General features: G+C 43.0%; 1 protein-coding gene across 8 annotated transcripts in view; it reads left to right on the top strand.

Moving 5' to 3' along the window:
• Nucleotides 1-21,656, top strand: part of MYO5A (myosin VA) — a 290,881-nt gene extending 269,225 nt beyond the window's left edge. For all 8 annotated transcript variants that reach the window (XM_073618728.1, XM_073618727.1, XM_073618732.1 and 5 more), the window contains 6 exons: nucleotides 4,172-4,261; nucleotides 7,109-7,259; nucleotides 7,956-8,238; nucleotides 12,175-12,349; nucleotides 14,012-14,092; nucleotides 20,848-21,656. In XM_073618728.1, coding sequence (XP_073474829.1) covers nucleotides 4,172-4,261; nucleotides 7,109-7,259; nucleotides 7,956-8,238; nucleotides 12,175-12,349; nucleotides 14,012-14,092; nucleotides 20,848-21,000 — 933 coding nt within the window. In that variant the 3' untranslated portion in view covers nucleotides 21,001-21,656. The remainder of the gene's footprint in view (nucleotides 1-4,171; nucleotides 4,262-7,108; nucleotides 7,260-7,955; nucleotides 8,239-12,174; nucleotides 12,350-14,011; nucleotides 14,093-20,847) is intronic.
• Nucleotides 21,657-22,008: the final 352 nt, after the last annotated feature.

Here is a 22,008-nt window from a genome sequence, read left to right as displayed (position 1 = left end):
GGGTACTGATGAAACGGCACTGATGAGGCAGTACTGAGTGGCACTGATAGGTGGCGCTGATGGGCACTCATAGGTGGCACTGGAGGGCATGGATAGGTGGCAGTGATGGGAGGCACTGATAGATGGCACTGATGGGCAGCACTGATCAGAGGCGCTGGCAGGCATCACTGATGGGCACAGAGTGCCATCCCTAATGGGCAATGATTGCCATCCCTGGTGGGCTCTAGTGGGCTTACCTGGTGGCCATGGGTGGGCATACGCCATGGGTGGGCATCCCTGGTGGTCCTGGGTTGGCATGTTCGGGGGGGGGGTTGCTGCACTGATAATCAGTGTAGAGCCCCCTGTCAGGAGAGCAGCCGATCAGCTCTCCTCTACTGGCATCTGTCAGCGCGAGTAGAGGAAAAGCCGATACACGGCTTTTCCTGTTTACACTGATCAGCTGTGATTGGACATAGCTGATAACGTTGTAAATAGCCTCCGTCAGAGGCTCTTTACCTAGATCGGAGATGCAGTGTGTTAGACTGACACGCCACACCACGGATCGCCGTGCTGCGCGCCCCCTGCTGGCGTGCGATTGCTGCTTATCCTGCTGGACGTCATATGACGCCCAATCAGGATAATGAAACCACTTTCCGGCTATCGTTTTGCTATATGGCGGGCAGGAAGTGGTTAAAGTGGTTGCAAACCCCTTACATATACCCAGTGAAGTGACTGGCTTTAGGTGATACACAGAGAGTAAACAAATCCTCCTGCATAAATTGCAGTCTTCTCTACATAAGTCCAGCATTTATACAGCTTGTCTGAGCTGTCAGAAAAAAGGACAGAGAGCTCAAGTTACATTCTGCAGAGCTCAGTGAGGAGAGCGCTATAAGCTGATTGGAGGGAAGGGACACGCCCCCTCCACACAGGAACAGAACTAAGGATGTGTTTTGGAGCTCCCTGCCCTGTCACCTTTTTTCTCTTGGTGTCAGAAAAATTTGTCAGAAGTGATTCTTGCTGATAACAGAGGAAGGAAGCAGCAGATAGAAATGAAAGTTACGGTATCTTAATTGAGACAAGCACATACTATAGAGGGATATGCTTTGTTCATATTTCATGTCTGAGGTTTACCATCCCTTTAAACAGTTCCTCCATATTAAAAAGGATAAGAAAGACTGTTGTTAGTTGTTTTGATCTAAAACATGTTCCAATCCACTAAATGGTTAATGAAAATAACAGTGGAAAATGTCATTAAGTCACATGATGTTGTGTTCACTGGACTTATATAAAGCCATATACTGCGTTGATGATTTACGGTTTGTTACTATAAATCTGTTCTCTTCCTGCATGCACAGTTTGGTTGTTGGCGGGTCTGATTGTCTGCCTTGGGATGAACATGGCTGTATGTGTGATTCATGTATGAATGCAGTCTTAGTGACTGTACCAAGCTGGGCGCAGTTCTGCATGTCCGCGGCTACAGGGAGTGAGACAAACTATGCAGTGACTTGGAGCCGAATTCTACCGTCTCAATGACTTCTGCTGAAATGACATGTTATGCATGATGGCTTCTTTCCACTACTGAACAATGGGCATGGTTGTACAGAGCACGCCTGCCAAAACTGCCTAGTCTGAAGTTACTCCCTGCTGTTTAACTCTTCTAGACGTTCTTCTGTAACATTATTCTTAGTATCTGGGCTCTAATAATGAACAATACGGTTTTATCAGGAATTTATTCTTAAATTCTGTTCTGCCCACAGGTAAAATTACTGCAAAATGTTTTTGAATATAAAAGAAATTTTTAAAAAATGCCAGGTTCAAGAGTAAAGTTGTTAAGATTGCAGGATTATATTCTTAAAGCGGTTGTATACCGCTGGACGCTTTTTTTTTTCCTTGAAAGGTAATGTCATAATGTGCTAGTATGCATTGCATACTAGCACATTATGTGAAACTTACCTGAAAACAAAGCATTCCAGCAATGCGATGTCATCGCTGGAGGCCGCTTCCATCTTCACCCGTCTTGCTTCCGGGTTTGCGGACTCCGGCTCTGTGACTGGCCGGAGCCGCGATGATGTTAACGGCGCAGGGCTCTGAAAGAATGGCACGGGTGGCCCTTCCTTCAGAGCACCTACGCCAGTGACTTCACTGGCTGCATGTATAGTAAACAGTGGTGGCTGGTGCTTCAGCCAGGATGGGGGGGCAAACAAACCACATGAACCACCCCCCCAGTGGCGGCAATCAGACCACCCGGACCCCCCCACCACCACCACGGTGGGTGGTACTCACACAGCCGGGCGGCGATGCAGAGCAGAGAGACCCCTCTGCTTTCAGATCTCCCCGTGCATCCTCCCCGTCCCTGATACCAGCCAATATGATTGCTTCTCCTCTTGGCCAATCAAGCTCCTCAAGCTTCCTGATTGGCTGGGAGGAGAAGCATAAAGACAATAGCGAATATTAATAAGCTATTGTCACACAACTGGGTGGCCTCGGGGCGCAGTGCTCTTCACCCCGAGCCCACCCTTTTTGGAAGCCAATTAGAGTCTCAGGTTTTAATCGCGTGCTTCAAAAAAAAAAAAAAAACAATTAGGAAACCATGGTCCAGCGCCCTGCATGCAGATTAGGGGCCGGGTGCATGGATTAGGGGGGCGGTGCTCCTACGCCCCGTATGGAGCGGCCACCACTGACAGTAAATATCTCCTAATTGGTGCCCGTTTAGGACATATTTACACTACCTGTGGGTAAGCCTTATTATATATTTAAACACTTTCCTACTCTTAATGCCAAATATTTTTAGGGAAATAACAGTGGGCCTTGTGCTCCTAAATTTAATCACTCCTCTTGTATAATATCAGCTGCCCCTTTAAAAGTGTACGCTTACATGTATATACTTTGTGAATCAAATGAAAATGTGGTGCTATATACAAGCTAACAGTTACAATAGTAACTCTGTGCAATAATCTCACAAAATACTCTACATGATAAAATAATTTACTCTCATTTGCATGTGCCCAGCCTGGCACCAAAACAACCATCACTCTGTTAGATGTATTAAGTTGGAAGTGCTGTCACTCTGGGCGCTCCAAATACCGGAAATGATGTCACTGGAACTAAAAGTCCCGTCTCTACGCATTTTGCCTATATGGCATCCTCAGAAAGGAGTGTGGTTTCACAGTGGCGGAGGAGACAACATACAATTTGGCAAATTTTCAAGGACTTGTGTTGCACTATGGATATTTGAATTAAATGTGTGCACAGATATATTTTATTTCACAGTTTGTACAGTTGAGTATTTTGTGAGAATATTGTATTGTTACTATTGTAACTGTCAGCATGTTTAGCGCCTCCTTTTCATTTGATTCACCAAGATTTTTACGTTTTTCATTGTCAGTGATTTTCACATCAACGCAATCCACAAAATTATGTTTACAAAAATAGATCTTTTTTTTATTTGTACATAATTACACCAAAAAAAATCTAACACCTATCATAAACAAAAGAATAGACCGCCAATAATTTGTCTCATGACCATCATGTCTTTAGACAGACATATTGTTTGAAATGCCAGCAATCTACGAACGTCTAAGCATTTTTGAAATGCTCCACTTTTTCAGAACTTATAGATTCATCCATGGACTCCATAATACCTGGTACAAACATTCAGTTTTTTTTTTAACCCAGCGTGCTGAACAAAATAAACTGAGAGATTGCTGTACTAATTAAGTGATGTTAGTGCAGCAAACTCTCCACCCCCCCCACCAGAACACACTAATCAGTGCTCGGTGCCATTGGCTGAGTGGATGCTGGTTTTCCAGCATGTTCCTTCGACAGAAGCCGGTCCTTAGACCGGCTTTTGTCAGATGGACAGCTGTACACATGGTCCAAATTTTTGCTGGTTCCTGCTGAACCGGCTGATATTCGAACTGTATGTACCCAGCTTAAGTCTAGAGGAAACGAGATTTCTAAACGAGGAATGTTTGATTGATTCTAAACTATTGGAACCAAGTGGGAGGTTAACTGTATCACTATAATCATATGACTACCACCATATAACTATTCTCACATTGTCACACATACAATTACTCCTTAATGTATTTCTGTATATATTATGTACCTAGTTAACCAAGTTGGTTAGATTCAACTATTATTGAAACTTGTGTTTTGATTGAAGATTGATGTATTTGTTTCTCTTACACAGAAAAGAGGAGATGATTTTGAAACCGTGTCCTTCTGGCTTTCCAACACCTGCCGATTCCTCCATTGCTTGAAGCAGTACAGCGGAGAAGAGGTACTTCACTCCCAAATGTTCTCTGTCTCTCATCGTTGTGCAACCTTAACCTCTTCCCACCCAGCCCCGACATCCCTTTAACAAGGTCTTTACACCCCGGGGGAACGGGAAGGACTACCCAATCATGTGACCACTGTGATCGACTGTTATAGTAGTCACGTGATTGGGAGCTGGGTCCTGCTGTCTCCCAAGCATTACTAGAGACCAGGGGATGGCCATGACAGGTGAGAGCGCACAGTGAGCACGAACTGTTAGCACAGAAACCTCAGCTTCCTATGGATGCATATGCGCAGCTTGTGGGCGTTAAAGATGGGAGGCAAGAGGGTAGAACCACATTGGTTTTAATAGATGGTAGATGAGTTAGGATTCTGCGCATCCTCCAAACAAACCCCTAAATATTACAGTTGCCATGTAAACATTAGCTTGTGTAATGTAAGCCTTATAGGCATTCGTGAACAAATTATTTTAAGGGCTCGTTCACACTATATGCAGTGATCTGCTTTTTTCACACTAGATAAATGCAGATAACATAGAAAACAATTGCTTTCTATGTACCCCGTTCACACCACAATGCTGGTGTGATGTGCTTTGCGTTTACAGTGTGGAAAAATGCAGCGTGTCTGTATTCTTCCACACCAGGCTGGATGGCCCTACATGTCACTGGACAGCAGTGCAGTGACATGAATAAAGTGTCACTATGTGACATGTCAAATAAAGTTGGAAAAAAAAAATAAGCCATGCAATGCGCTGAAATAGGCACTGCACAGCTCTCTGCTGAAGCAGACTCGACACTGGCCTGCATAGTAAAACGTTGCATTTTACCATTCAGATTAGTATTAACTTGGGCTAAAACTTACATTTTTTTAGTTGCTTAGAAGCTAAATTCACAGGTAAAATGCCTGCCAAAGAATTTGTAACGTCAAAGAATTTGTAACGTTGTGTTTCCAGTTCTGAAATTTACACAACCCTTCCAGACAGTACAGTATTAAATGATAAAGCTAGGTCACCAATTTTTCCCCAGCCTATGACTGGATAGTGAAATAGCAGCAGACCGATGAAATTATCGCTTTCCTCCCTCACCAAATCAACATGTTCCCTGTCAGCACATATACACGCAGCAGAGCCTGGCTAAGTACTGACCTTCCCTCTCCCAGTCCGAGTGCTGTTGTGTAGTGGATTATAAGAGGCAGATATATAAAGATGGATTCAAGCGCTTATATCACTTATGCCGCGTACACACGATCGGTTTTCTCGTCTGAAAAAGATATGACGGCTTTTCCGACGGGATTCCGCTCAAGTTTGCCTTGCATACACGCGGTCACGCAAAAGTTCGCTGAAATTGCGACCATCAAGAATGCGGTGACGTACAACACTACGACGAGCTGAGAAAATGACATTCAATGCTTCCGAGCATGCGTCGAATTGTTTCCAAGCATGCCCGGGGCTTTTGCGCATTGGAATTGCAACAGACAATTGCATTTTCGGATAGGAACTTTTCCCGACCGAAAAATTGAGAGCATGCTCTCAATCTTTTGCTGGCTGGAATTCCGCCAGCAAAAGCCTGATGGAGCATACACACGATCGCATTTTCCGATGAAAAAATCTCATCGGTCTTTTGCGGGCCGAAATTCCGACCATGTGTACGCGGCATAACATTTACCTTTAAAAAAACTGTGAAATGATTTTTTTTTAATAAATAAAGTGGATAGCACAGCTCTTTATTAATTTGCCTCTTGCATTGGTTACACCCCTGTAGACATATCCAGGGTCTTCCTGTCTGAGACATAGCCAAGATGGGCTAATGTATGTCACTTGCCTGGTCTTATTGGTGCAATAAAAGAAATGTAGCGCTTTTGCGGACTTTAGGATACAGGTCTTTTTTTGCTGAATCCTTTTGGTATTTTTTAAAAAGAGATCTATGGCCAAAACTTTTTTGGTCATGCTTGTCTTATGGATAATGGGAGTACACTTTCTTTTGCCCTTCTTGACCCAGAGTAAGCTGATGGCAGGCTATTGCCTGCTGTCAGCTGAAATGGCAAAGTTGCGCCAGGCTCTAAAAGGATCCTGATAATATTGCTGGGATCCACCTGGCTGTCTAATTGACAGCTGGCCCCACCTCTCAGTGCGCAGCTGAGAGCCGGAGCCAGCTGTACCCACCCCTCCCATGCTTGACGCTCCAGTGAGCACTGACTGACAGTCACCACTTTCTGCTCTGAGCAGAACAAGAACTGACTGATCAATAGCCAACATGGGGCTGCTGCAGCATTACACTGATGCTGCAGCGTAGAGGCAAGTATGTGTGTTTATTTTTTTTTAACCCAAACTTCTCCTTTAAATAAAATTAATAAAATGTACTTTATTTTATATCTGCCTCAGTTAAAGTTTAACAGCTTCTTATTACTGTACTGTTCTTATAGGAATTGTCTGTTTTTACAAAATGAGAATTCTAGATTGTGTAACACAGAGATGTTGTGGGTAGATTCTGGCATTAAAATTTGCTTATGCCTATATGTATCTAAGAAACATTTTCAGATATTAGAAACCTTTGACAAATCTGAATAGATCAGCACTAATAGAAGATTCTAAGAGCACCTTAGTGGCTGAGTGTAGGAGACTTTACTATGGCATACAACAGTCTGGTTCATACACATTGAGTGAGCCACGACTTCCTTCAATTAAGCCATCCATGCACACTTAGTAACTTTGTTTCATGCAAATATTGGTATTACATTTCAAGTTATATCTGTCATATACATGTATTAGGAAAGTTAAAATGTATGTCTATAGATTTGAACTAAGATTGTTTAATTGAAGCATTTGGATCAACATGATATTGTTTCTCTATAGGCATTTATGAAGCACAACACACCCAGGCAGAATGATCATTGTCTAACAAACTTTGACCTTGCTGAATATAGGCAAGTGCTGAGCGACCTGGCCATCCAGATATACCAGCAGCTTGTCCGAGTGCTGGAAAACTTCTTGCAGCCAATGATTGGTGAGTAATGGGGGATTTATAGAGCTCCCGATACTAAATAACTGGCAAATGTGAACCTGTTTTTCCATCTGGAAACTTCAGTCACTTCACTGAGCAAGGCAGGTGATGAGATATTAATACACGGGCCAACGGTCTTTCTGTACACATTTATTTTTACATTGTGAGTAATTTGCCAGAAAAGACAGGAAAGCTGGCATAGCCATCTCCACCATTCCTCTCGACCCAATAATACATGGATATTTTACGCCTGTATCTGAAATCCTCATTGAACCATGCCCATATGTCTGCTGTGTGACAGTATATCCTTATATGATGTGCCCAAAATATGTGTAGCTTATCTTTGTACATTTCAGCCCTGCCTTATATCAGGCAGGGCCAGGACAAGGGGTGGGAGGGAAGGGTGGCTGCCCTGGGTGCAATGGTTTACTGTAGGGATGGAGGCGCCTGACAGGAGTAGTGATAGCGGCAGTGATTCTGACAAGCGAGTGACTGCTGGGCGTAGGATCCCTTATGCTTGCAAATCATGAACGGTGTATGTGGGGGGGGGGGGGGGGGTCGCAGTTTGGCATCTTTGCCTTGGGCGCTGGCTAACCTTGTCCCAGCACTAGTATCAGGTTCCATGGTTTTCTTTTATAAGTTATAAATGAAAAAAAAATCAAAAAACGAATGCTAAACATTGCTGTGTATGCCCTTTAGTTTCAGGAATGCTGGAGCATGAAACTATTCAGGGTGTCTCAGGGGTGAAGCCTACTGGTCTGCGGAAGAGGACATCCAGTATAGCTGATGAAGGGACGTATACCTTGGATTCCATAGTAAGGCAGCTGAACACTTTCCACTCGATAATGTGCCAACATGGCACGGATCCAGAGCTCATCAAGCAGGTGGTGAAGCAGATGTTCTACATTATTGGTGCGGTCACCCTCAACAACCTGCTGCTGCGAAAGGACATGTGTTCATGGAGCAAAGGGATGCAGATCAGGTAAGAATTATTTAAATGCAATATAGTTTTGCAGATTTAGGAGTATAGTCCAGTGGCATACCCAGTATATCTGGCACCCATGGCCAATTATTTTTCTACGCTGTGCCACCCCACACCCTCATACATATAAAAACAACAAAATAAATAAAGTAGTAAATTGTAGGTGTTGCGCTTACAGTGGGAGGAGCCATGATTAAATAAAACCTGAGCCTACTCACTGTATACACAGTGCACATATACCACAGTACTTGTATGTTCACTCTCAGGAGTGAGAGAGTGCAGGGCTCAGGAGTGCATAACATAGAGAGCGCAGGGCTTGGGAGTGTATAACATAGAGAGCGCAGGGCTCAGGAGTGCGTAACAGAGAGAGCGCAGGGCTCAGGAGTGCGTTACATAGAGAGCGCAGGGCTCAGGAGTGCGTTACATAGAGAGCGCAGGGCTCAGGCGTGCGTAACAGAGAGAGCACAGGGATTGGAAGTGCGTAACACAGAGTGCAGGGCTCAGGAGTGCGTAACACACAGAGTGCAGGGCTCAGGAGTTAATAAAGTACAGGCCACAGCACAAAATACAACCAAGAATGGCCCCCCCTGCCAGTATGAATTTCAATCCCCCCCCAAGACCACATACCCCACAGTACAAATGTCAACCAACAGCTCCAATTTTCCCCCACAACTCAGAATCACCCCTCCCAGCCCACCACCCCAGTACATTCTCCCTACCAGCCTAGCCTTTCAGTACAGAACCCCTCAGTCCAGATGTGCCTGGTACAGATCACCTCTTCCAGCTTAACCCTTCAGTACAGACCCCAGTAAAGTCTCCCCTTTGGTGCAGATCTCCTTACCAGGTCAAGAGTGAGGGAAGTCCTTCCCTCGGTGGGGTCATGTGACTGCGAGCCTTTCCTAAGCTTTAACCTGCGCTGTCAGACAGCAAGAAGTGGTGCTGCAGTGCCTATGATACTAGCACTACAACAATGCTTCTCCCTGTCTGACAGTGCAGTTGTGCTGTGCAACAAAAGAAAAGTCGGGACAATATAAAGGCTGACATTGCTTACACCTACTCCTGACTGTTATTCTGATGTTGAGATTTTAATACTTTGAGTCTCTGACCCTGAACAAGTAGGCAGAGTGCTGATTTCCATGCTGCATGCTTAAAGTATAACTAAACTCAGAATACAAAAACATTATATATATATATGTGGCAAGTGATCTCACAGTTGAACAATGACAGCGGGTCTAGAGATATGGAGATATGTGTTTTGGTTAAAGTTGGGACTTATGATAAAAGATAATGCCGTTTCCATAACGTGGTGCACATTATGGCTCCTTTATCCCCATTTAGACAAATTGGTAGATAGCGGGGAGCAGCAACGTATGCTTAGTTGTAATAAAGCTAATAACAAATATTCCAGTTAGGCATCTTTTGAAATTATGGTTTTTAAAGTTCTTTAAAGACTTTTCAAGTTATATTACTTATATTTATAATATTCTGTGCAATTCTAATTATTCCTGGCAAAAATAAACCGTTTAAATGAAACCAAGTTTCAGTGTTACTTGTGCAATCACGGTTTTTAAACTAAAAACAGTGTCTATCTGGGCATAGGAGGGAATGGGGTATATTATTGATGATTAAGGAAAACCTGCAAACAGGATATTACAGATCATTCTTCCTATAAGGAGTTTGGGCCGTTTTTGTTTTTTATTATTATTTGTTATATTTAGGCTCCTTTCACACGGGGCGGATCCATTTGACGGACTCCACTTGCTCAGCGAGGGATCGCTCCATTGATCACTGCTGAGCAGGCGGATGACAGTTCCGTCTCAGCTCACTGTGCAGACAGTCCCACTCTTCTCTATGGAGTAATTGGATGAAAATGGACCGCTTGTCTGTTTTCACCTGATCCTATCGGATCCACCAGATGGATGGAAAATAGGATCACCATCTGTCTGGATTTGGTGAACAGGATCGGATAGAGGCAGATGTCAGCGGACATGTCACCGCTGACATCCGCCGCTCCATAGGGGTGAATGGATGGTCCGATGAGGTCTGCCTGAAAAACTGACAGGTGGACCTGATCGGACAGCCCATGTGAAAGGGGCCTTAGGCTTGATTCACACTGCCGTGACACAATTGTTGTGTGACTTTGATGCAACATTAGCCTTGGTTCACACCTGTGCAGTTTGCTTTTTATTCGTTTCTGCAGTGCATTTTGGCACATACATTTTTGATGCATTTTTTTGCTAGTTTTTTGGTGCATTTTGCATTTTTTTAAGCTTTTTTTTGGCCAATTTGTTGTTGGGTGGATTAAAAACCATAAATCGCTGCAAAATTGCAGCAAAAACGCACTATATGTTTTTTTTGCAGCTTCTCAGTTGAAGTCTCCTGAACAAAAAAACTAATAATTTTGCTTTAAAAAAAGTTCCTGACCCTTTCCAAAGACGCAGCAGCTTAAAAAAGCATGTGAACATGTCCCATAGGAAACCATGTTAAATGGACTGTAGTGCGTTTCTGCAAAAAGCATAAAAAAACATAGGTGTGAACCGAGCCTTAGAGTCCATGGGACATGACATTGCATCAGAGTAGTGCAGAGATCTTCTTTGAAGTTGCATTGATTGGAAGGGCTGCAATTGAAATGAATGTGTTTTGACTTGATTTGTGACTTTATCGGTTAGATTTACTAAAACTGGAGCACTCAGAATCTGGTGCAGCTGGGTATGGTAGCCAATCTGCTTCTAACTTCAGCTTGTTCAATTAAACTTTGGCAATAAAACCTGGAAAGTTTCTATACAGAGCTGCACCAGATTTTGCACGCTCCAGTTTTTAGTGACTAAACCCCTATGTATCGCAAGTTGCATGACAAATTGCAGCAGTGTGAACTAGGGCTTATTCATTGGATCATCTGTTGCATGTATTTAGAACAGCTTTTTCCAACCAGGGTGCCTTCTGGCTTCTTCAGGGGTACCTTTGCAAAATGCCTAAAAATTGCCTCAAGTTCCCCAAAAAATGTCAACAAACCAACAAGTAGATCAAGCCTGTCTTTCTGTTATACAAACCACTGATTTTTTTGTGCATCATTACAATTTGGGCACTGTGAGGTCCAGACACTGACATCCCAAAAAACTGATGATGTAATTGGTTGATAAGGAAAAAAATATAAATAAAATGAGAAAACACTCCTATTGCCACGTCCGTATAATTAAATGTAGAGAAAAGGGAGGGGGGGGGGGGGGGGGGGGGGAGGTATGATGCACATAACCCCCTAGTCGGACTTTAAAGGCACAGCAAATCAAGGAGATCATATGCAAAAAAAAATATAATAAATTTTATTACAAATATAAATAACAAAGACGTTGACAAGCAATAAGCAATTGCTTGTCAATGTCTTTGTTATTTATATTTGTAATAACATGTATTATATTGTTTTTTTGCATATGATCTCCTTGATTTGCTGTGCCTTTAAAGTCCGACTAGCGGGTTATGTGCATTATACCTCTTTCCCTTCCCCCCTCCCTCTTTTCTACATATGGTTGATAAGGAAGACATCCGATACCTTCATCTTTGTTTGCCCTTCTCCATCAGCACTGGGGGTCACTTTAGCTGAGTGAGGGGGAAGAGGAATGCTGGAATACTAGTTGGTATATTTGTTTTGTAAAAATAAATCACCTGTAATGTTGGATGTCCTTCTTGTGTGGATGTTGGTCCGTTATGTAGATCTATTTGTTTAGTTCTTTACATTTTAGAGTGTGGGGCCTTAAGATTGTGCCCAAATGTAAAGGGTGCCTTGACTGAAAATAGTTTGAGAAACACTGATTTAGAAGACTGTCCAAGCTGTCAAACAACGTGTGTTTTGAAAGAATCTTATAGGTATGAGATTACTGTACTGAAACTGGCCAATAATATTCTGATCAGGAAGGTGATATTTTGTGTTGCACTGTACAGGTACAATGTAAGCCAGTTAGAGGAATGGCTGCGGGACAAGAATCTGATGAATAGCGGGGCCAAAGAGACCCTGGAACCCTTAATTCAGGCTGCCCAATTGTTACAAGTGAAGAAGAAAACAGATGAAGATGCGGAGGCTATCTGCTCAATGTGCAATGCTCTGACCACTGCTCAGGTAAGGGGACTGTATTTACTGTGAGGAAATGAGTTAATCCAGAAGGTTGATGTTTGCCATATGGTCTCTGTGCTTTGTACCTTAATGACCAGCTGCAAATTGGTGCCACTTTGCTTACACAACGAGTATTTTACCAAGTGATGTTAATAGTCATATTATTTTATAGTTTTTTTCTGTATTTTTTATCGTTTTTAGTTAGAGTTTGTTGGACCCCCCCATTTCAAAACCATGGTCACTATTAGTGAATCCCCCACCTTCCTTTGCAACTTAAAGTGGTTGTAAAGCCACTTTGTTATGTTCATACATTCCCCAGTGTTCGATAATGTTATGTGCCCCAGTGTTTGTGCTTTATAAAAAAAATGCCGTTCTATACGTCATTTCAGAGCACCGCTCAGCGCTCACATGACTGCCCGCCTCTCTCCTCCCCCAATCTGACAGCTACAGTGGGAGGGGCTGAGAATCCCCTGCTGACGTGAGCCGGGAGGAGAGGAGAGGAAGAGAGAGGCGGGCAGTCATGTGCGCGCCGAGCGGCGCTATGAAATAAGGTATATATCTGCATTTTTTTTTTATAAAGCACATACACTGGGCACATAACATTATGGGGATTGCATGAAAATTACAAAGTTATTTTAGCAGCAGGAGGGGAGGGGCAGGCACTGTCATGAGCTGGCAGGCAGTGAGGGGAGGGAAAGGAGGACAGAGGAGATGACATAGGCACATAACTGACCATGGTATCAGGGGCTCAGCAGCCATGATAAACGTGGTCAGTTTACAGGAAGGAGGGCAGAACCAGCCAGGTATTTTAGATGATAGAAAGGGTCAAATTACACAGCACAAGCACTGTGCTGTTATTCATGTTTTAAGGATTAATTTTTTTTTTTTAGGGTAACAAACGCTTTTACAGCCTGCACTCTTGTAGGAAGGCTATGCCCATTACAGTACAACTAAAGTCAAAACTTTTCTTTTTTTAGTTTTCTATACATATAGAGTAGAGATGGATTAGAATATCTATCATTTTTTTTTTGCTATCTGTACCCCTCTTAAGGAGATTCACCTTCTCCATTTGTCCTGTTTACCGTTATCATTGAAAGTGAAAGGAAAAGAAAATCCCCATTTTGGGTTGTCTCCAGAAAAATATTATAGGGGAAATCTTCCAATGGAGACACTAGTTCTGGTGATCTTGGGGTCCCTATGGGATTCCCCTAATTTCCTCTCGTTTCCTGTTTTGGCTATGGGACAGGAAGTGTAGGGAAATCTCCCCAATGGGACACAGATGGCAGAAAATAAACTGACAGGGTTTATGACCCTCGCTTACGCTATCCAAAATGAGAAAAAAGTTTTGCCTATATTTCTGCTTTAAGCTAAAACAGTATTTGTCAAGTTAGGTACCAATGTTGGACAAGAGGACCTGTCTCACAACTGACATTCCAAGTCATTCCAAAACTGTTCAGTAGAATTGAGGTCATGGCTCTGAGCAAGATAGTAGAGTTCCTCCACAGCAAACCTTGTCTTTATGGAACTGGCTTTGTGTGTAGAGGCACAGTCCAGCTAGAACAGAAAGGGGCCTTTCCCAAAATCTTTAGAAGAACGCCATTCTAAATACTGGTAAACTTTCCATATGGTTTGTAAAAAATTGAAGAATAATATCTTGTCTTTTTACAGATTGTGAAGGTGTTGAATCTCTATACCCCTGTAAATGAGTTTGAAGAAAGGGTACTGGTAACGTTTATACGCAACATACAGGTACAGTATGATTTTTATTGTTTGGTCATAGGACATATCTTCCACATGTTTTGATACACTTGAGAATGATTTATGGCCTCAGCATAAATTACTAATATGTTTTGTATTGCTGTGTTTGAGTTGGGTACGCAGTCATAAATGGATAACGAGGGAAGTAGTTAACCTCTTTATTAATGGACAGTAAAACAAGTAAAACAACAAATACAGTTTGTATTGGTAATAAAAGTGTACAGATTAATAATACAAGATGTGGTTGTACACAGAACACCTGGTAAGACACACATACACACATGACATATTAATTATATACATATATACGTTATGTATGATACAGTCAACGACATTTTTTTTTACTTTGTAGATAGAAAACATAAATTCTTGGTGTGAACAGTTATTGTTGGTACAATCTTCAAGTTTTGGGCGTGCAATATTTGCACCCAAATATTGCACATAATGTAAAACTCTAAAGCGAATGTACCGCTTTGGTTGAGGAAGGTGATGGAATTGTATTAGCTTGGTCATATTTAATGAGAATTATGGTTCAATCAAGTGGTCAGTGTCGGCAGTGTTTTTGGGGTGTACAGGCATTCACCTTGACACAATAGACTTGCATGGAATCTGGATGGACACTCACATTATCCAAGGTCTTTGCCCAGTAACACTGTCTTTATGGGCAAGTGTTGTGCCCACTCATGAATATTGGGATCAGAGCACCTTTATTATAAAAAGTATGAAACTTTTGCCTGCTTGAGTAACAGAAAAAAAGTAAGGTGAGGCTGAAGGTTTATAGAGGGTGATTAGCAAGAAGAAGAAACTAGCAGGGTTTGTAGGATGGATAAATAAGCCTTTCATTCTCTACAGCTATACAGTGATTATTGTTATGATGACTTAAAGTGGTTCTAAAGGCTCAAGGGTTCTTACCCATTTTTATGCATGAAGGTAAAAGCCTTCTGTGTGCAGCAGCCTCCCAGCACCCACAATACTTACCTGAGCCCAATAGCGATCCAGCGTTCTGCACGAGAGCCTTGGCTCCTCGGCTCCCTCTCCGTCTCTCTCTGAGACAGTCCATCACAGCCAGTAAGCCAATGAGGTGAGAAAGGGGGTGGGGCCGAGTTATGGCTCTCTGTGTGAATGGACACGCAGAGCAGCGGCTCAGGAGCAAGCCGGCTCGGGTGCCCCCATAGCAAGCTCCTTGCTATGGGGGCACTTGGCAGGAGGGAGGGGCCAAGAGCGCCAGCGGGGGACTTCAGAATAGGAGGACTGGGGCTGCTCTGTGAAAAATCATTGCACAGAGCAAGTAATTATGATTTGTTTATTTTTTTTAAAACCAAGGATTTAATACCACTTTAAATGCATACATTGTTAGCTGTCACTTCATAATGTGTGGAAATAAAAATTTCAATATAATTTAATTTTCTAGCCGGTGTAGGGAGGAGAGGTAAAGAACTCTGCTGTCTTAAAGTGCCATTAAAGCTTCCTTTTTTTTATTTCAGTAAAATAATAAACATGTTATATAAATAAACAGAGGAAGCAACGCTGTGAACCAAATAAAAAGAAATAAGGTGATAAATAAATTCCACGAATGATAATTAATTCATATAGTTCATGATCAAATAAGGTGAATAAATATAGTTCCAATCAGTGAAGATCTTCAAAGGGTGAGGTGGATAAGGAACCAAAAATGGGGGTCCCTTTCTATAACAAAACTGGATAAACCTTCACCGCACCACTGTGATATGGATAAAATACACGCTTACCAACTGGCAAGCTTAGGAAAGCTTGTGACCTTAACCCGGTCGGGGCCTTTCTTGGAGTGGAGACACCTTTAAATCGCTCCTTAGACCGTGGGTAGCCCGCTATCCTCCACGAGTAAACAGCACCTGGAAGTTAGGGATGCTATACTCCTATCTAGGAGTTGTTCTCACACACAATGCCCCAAAAAAGAAAGGAAGAGCAACATAGCGTAATCCTGGTTGGATATTTATTTAAAAGAAATTAAAAGTCATGTTATACTTACCCGCTCAGTGCAGTGGTTTTGCACAGAGCAGCCCCGATCCTGCTCTTCTGGGGTCTCCCGCTCCTGGTTCCTTAACCCCCCACCCCCCCACCCCCGCCGAGTGCCCTCATAGGAAGCAGCTTCAGGTCCGATCTGGAGCTGGGCTGTTTGCATCTATTCAGACACACAGCCTGGCTTGGCCCCAACCCCCGCTCTCTGCTCACAGGTTTTGACTGGCAGGTGCCAATGGCTTCTGTTGCTCTAAGACAAGAGCCTGTGAGAGCCAGGAGAGAAGCTGCTGCAGAGACGTGCACAGCGCTGGACTGAGATTGGGATCAGGTGAGTGTTTAGGGAGGCGGCGGGGGGTAGCTGCATGTAAAATGTTTTTTTACCTTAATGCAGAGAACACATTATTAATGTTGTTTAAGTCTTGTTTTTTTTTTTTTTGTTTTTTTTTTTTTCCAATAACAAACCTGTTCTATTTACCTGCTCTGTTGCAGTAGTTTTGCACAGAGCTGCCCGGATCCTCCTCTTCTTGGGTCCCACACTGGTGCTCCTGGCTCCTCCCTCCTGCCGGGTGCCCCCAGAGCAGGTAGCTTGCTCTGGGGGCATCCAAGCTGGCGCACTCTTGATCCGTGGATCTGTGTGTCCATTTACACACAGAGCCGTGGCTCGACCCCGCCCCTCCTTCTCCTGATTGGCTTACTGTTATTGATAGCAGCGGGAGCCAATGCCTAAAAGCCAATCAGAAGTGTGAGTCCCCAGAGAGGCAAGGCATCGCTGGATCGAGAGGGGGCTCAGGTATGTGCTGGGGAGGGCAGGCTGCACACAGAAGTTTTTTTTTACCTTCATGAATAGAATGCATGAAGGTAAAAAACCTTGTGCCTTTACAGCCACTTTAAGGTAAAAAAACATTTTACTTTAACAACCTTTTTAAGCTGGCCATACACTAGTATGTAGGATGGAATGTTCGTAGGAATATTCGTATGAACATTCTAATGAAATTTATCACTACATCTAGCCGCTTCAGCCCTGGAAGATTTTACCCCCTTCCTGACCAGAGCACTTTTTTGCGATTCGGCACTGCCTCGCTTTAACTGACAATTGCGCGGTCCTGCGACGTTGCTCCCAAACAAAATTGACGTCTTTTTTTCCCCACAAATAGGGCTTTCTTTTGGTGGTATTTGATCACCTCTGCGATTTTTTTTTTTTTTATTATTTTTTGCGCTATGAACAAAATAAGAGTGTCAATTTTGAAAAAAAAACGCATTATTTTTTACATTTAACTAGAATAAATATTCCCCAAAAATATATTAAAAAAAATTTTTTCCTCAGTTTAGGCCGATCCGTATTCTTCTACATATTTTTGGTAAAAGAAATCGCAATAAGCGTTTATTGATTGGTTTGCGCAAAAGTTATAGTGTTTACAAGATAGGGGATAGTTTTATGGCATTTTTATTAATATTTTTTTTTTTTACTAGTAATGGCGGTGATCAGCGATTTTTATCGTGACTGCGACATTATGGCGGACACATCGGACATTTTTGACACATTTTTGGGACCATTGTCATTTATACAGCAATCGGTGCTATAAAAATGCACTGATTCCTGTGTAAATGACACTGGCAGTGAAAGGGTTAACCACTAGGGGGCGGGGAGGGGTTAAGTCAGTACTAGGGAGTGTTTCTAACTGTAGGGGGGATGGGCTAGCTGTGACACGTCATTGATCTCTGCTCCCGATGACAGGGAGCAGAGATCAGTGACACTGTCACTAGGCAGAACGGGGAGATGCTGTTTACATCAGCATCTCCCCGTTCGTCCTCTCTGTGAGGCGATTGCGGGTATCCCCGCAGCGATCGAGTCCGCGGGACCCGCGACCCGACTCACGGAGCTCCCGCCGGCGGCGTGCACGCGATGGCACGGCGCCAAATTTTAAGGGACTTACCTGTACGCCCATTTGCCCAGCCTTGCCATTCTGCCAACGTACATTGGCGTGCGCCGGTCTGGAAGTGGTTAATGAGTTGATTTATGTGGTTAGAAAGTACTTCAAAATTTTGTTTGCTTTTAACATTTGATTTTGGAATAAGTGGACTTTCCCCATACAGAAACCACGTACACTGTTAGAAATTACATTTTTAAAGAAACATTTTCCACCCTGTTTCAAATTTTTTCATCGCTATAGTCAAAAAGTAAATTGGTTTGACCCACGAACGATTAGAAAATTGAACAAGTGTTCCTAAAACAAGATTTTTACCAGTGTATGGTCAACTTAAAGCGTTAAGCCCCATACACACTATCAGATTTTCTGCTGATTTTTTTCTTTCAGATTTACCAAAACCATATAATATGAGGACAAACCTTAGGAGTTTCAATTTGTATGCAATCAGGCAGGCCCTTGCACTACATGGTTTTGGTAAATCTGAAGAAAAAAATTAGCAGAAAATCTGATAGTGTGTAAGGGGCTTAACTAAAGTCCCAGTACTTGCCTCTCCTTTAGGCTTGGTTCACGCGCATGACAGGAGAGTGTGCCTGGCTCTCAATGGAACCTGGTTTATACAGCTCCAGGGGAAGTACGGAGCGAATTGCACAGTGGTCCTGTGCATCATTGGCTCCGTTTCAGGTCTGAATTTTGGCAAAAATTGCACAGCGGTCCCGTGCTGTCAGCTGCATCAGAATCAAGTGTGAACTCAGCTTTAAAGTGTTTGTAAAGGAAAAAAAAATTATAATAAAAATAACAAACATGTTATACTTAGCTGCTCTGTGTAGTTGTTTTGCATAGAGCAGCACAAACCTTCTTTTCTGAGGTTCCCGGCCGGAGCTCTGGGTCCCTCCCCATTGCTGAATTCCCCCATAGCAAGCTGCTTGCTGTGGGGGCACTGGTGCATGCTCCTTTCCGAGCCGGCTCTCTGCGTCCATAAGACAGAAAGCGTGGATCAGCCCCACCCTGCTCCCGCCTCACTAGCTGTGATTGACAGCAGCAGGAGCCAATGACTCCTGCTGCCGCATCTCAGCCAATCAGAAGGGAGATACCTGGGAGAGCCTTGGGCCTTGTGCACAGGGCTGAATCGAGATCGGGCTTAGGTAAGTATTAGGGGGGGCTGAGGTGATGCACACAGAAGGTTTTTTACCTTCATGCATAGAATGCATGAAGGTAAAACACCTAGAGCCTTTACAACCACTTTAGTGGTCCAACATCCCTTGCCGGCATCTTTTACCCTGCTTCCTCCATGTGACAGGCTGTGGTCGTCTTCATTGGCTGTCGTGGGATGATATCACTCCTGCACATGTGCAGAAGTTCAGTCATCCTGGCACACAGATGTTGTGTCGGAATGTAAACTGAGCTGTGCTTGGGTGCAGGGCTGCTGATAGAAATTGCAGGGCCCCATACAGACTACCTGACAGGGCCCCCCAAGAAAATATTAAAGCTATATTTCGCTAAAAATAAAATAAAACTATTAGCCCTTACAAATACAACATAACTCATAGAATTCCTGCTAAATCTAAAAGATAAAACTGAGTTAATAAATAAAAATGAAGACGAGATGAAAAAAATACAGGCTGCGGGATCAGAGGGAGAGAAACAAAGTTAGGCCCCTTTCACACTGGAGCGGTTTTCAGGCGGTATTGCGCTAAAAATACCGCCTGAAAACCGCCCCTAAACAGCCTCCGCTGTTTGTTCAGTGTGAAAGCCCGAGGGCTTTCACACTGAAGCGGTGCGCTCGCAAGATGGTAAAAAAAGTCCTGCGAGCCGCTTCTTTGGAGCGGGGAAGGAGCGGTGTATTCACCGCTCCTAAACCGCTCCTGCCCATTGAAATCAATGGGACAGCGCGGCTATACCGCGGTAATACGGATTTAACCCTTTTTCGGCCGAATACCGCTACAAGAACGACGGTACAGCAGCGCTAAAAATAGCGCTGTTGTACCGCCGACGCCCCCACTGCCCCAGTGTGAAAGGGGCCTAAGGCTCTATGCACACTGGGCTTAAAAAAAACTCCAATTCACCCAGAAGACCCACTTTTTGTACAAAGTTTAGACGAGTTTAGGAGAGTTTTACGTTTTTTTCTGCCAGTAATCTCCAATCAGAGACGCAAACCGGAAGGTTTTTTTTTTTTTCCTGCCTCTAAACGCTGAGCTCAAAATACGCCTGTAAACGTCCTAATGTGCATGGACACATAGGATAACATTGAGCTGCTTCTACAGACAGAACACAAAACTCCTGTAGAAGCAGTGAATTTTAAATCAGTGTGCATGGAGCCTAAGTTAGAGAGATAAACTCAGGAGCAGAAATAACCTTAAAAATCAGTGCTGAGAGGAGGGGGCCCACACAGGGAGGGGGATTAGTGAAGGATGACTGTCTCTTTCTTAGCAGATAAAAGCTGGCAGCAGGGAAAGGAGAGGAGAGCAGCTTTCATCTACTGGAGGAAAAGAAACACAATTGTCATCTGTCACTAATCCCCCTCCCTGTGTGGGGCCCCCCTATGTAATGGGGCCCCCTACACCAGGGCTGGTGGTCCCCCCTTATCAGTGGCCCTGCTTGGGTGCATGCTAAAGAAGATTGCAGACAGGCAGGTAGGTTTATTATATTGCAGAAAAGACCTTCCTTACCTCTTCTGCAACAAAAGCACTGTCTGCTTGCAGTCTTTAAATCTGGGACTTTCGTTCCATTTGAAGTCACAGGACTGTGCCTACTCTGAATGTGTATAACCAGTAAAATTGTGAAATACTTTGATCTAAAATGATTTTGTCTATTTTCCCACAGTTGCGTCTAAGGGACCGGAAAGACGCTCCTCAGCTGCTAATGGATGCCAAGCACATATTCCCTGTCACCTTCCCCTTTAACCCATCATCTCTGGCTTTAGAAACCATTCAGATCCCAGGTAGTCTCAGCCTAGGATTCATCGCTCGTGTGTAAAGAAAGCCACACTGCCTCATATCATTTTGGATGTGAATCACCCAGACATGTAAGCTGCAATTAAAGCATTATGGAGTCCACCACTGCATCTCTAAATACATGACTTGTACATCTTCTGCATTTTGTATATCATGTACAAGAGACTGATAGAAAGATGTCAGTTGGTACGCATACAGTGAAATTGTCCTTAAAGCCTATTGTTTAGGTAATTTGCCTTGATAATAAAACGCCATTCTGGGTCACCAGTTATGTTCCTAAAATAGCCATTCCCGTCCTAATAGGAGATAGACACAGGTTACATGTAATGTATTTAATTACATTTTCTTAGTGTAATTCCGTGATTCACTGGAAGCAGAAAGGAAGCTACACGTTCTTGTGGTAGACTATATGGTAATCGGTCATTTCATCACTATAGGTGAATTAATACCTGTGTACACTTGTAACAATAGCCAGACCACATCATTATTTATGTTAAAAGAACAATTCTATAAAAGTATTAGACGATAAAGAAATCAGCTTTACATGTAATGTAGATGATGTTTATTTGTTAGCACCGTGGTTTACTATGCATATAAAATGTGCTGCTGTGTTTTTGTGTTGCTCTAATGTTACGATATCCGTATTCGGCACTACACAATAAAATATTCATCTCTTTATTATCGAGTATGTTTACAGTCCAATGTGATCTGTTTATTAGGGTAAGCCACAGAATAGGCTGGATTCCTTATCTCTGGAAACAAGGAACAGGCACCTTAAGCACATATGGATTACTGATAAAAATTGTTGTTTTTAAATAAAATAAATAAAATATATTAAAAAAAATAATAGAAGCCTTAAAGAACAAATTGGTTCTCGTAATATATTGTTAAAAGGTTATGTATAGTCTTTCCTGGCATTTTTTAAGTCTATTTGAGTGTTTCGGTTCAAAACAGTATTTTTTATTTTTTTTTTGCAGCTGATGGTTATAAAGATGTTTACTCTGTTATTGGTGTTTTTTTGCTGTATTAC

The sequence above is a fragment of the Aquarana catesbeiana genome, linkage group LG03 (assembly GCF_042186555.1).
Source record: "Aquarana catesbeiana isolate 2022-GZ linkage group LG03, ASM4218655v1, whole genome shotgun sequence".
Lineage (NCBI taxonomy): Eukaryota > Metazoa > Chordata > Amphibia > Anura > Ranidae > Aquarana > Aquarana catesbeiana.
Note: the sequence above shows the minus strand (reverse complement) of the source record. Positions and strands in the feature narration are given on the sequence as shown.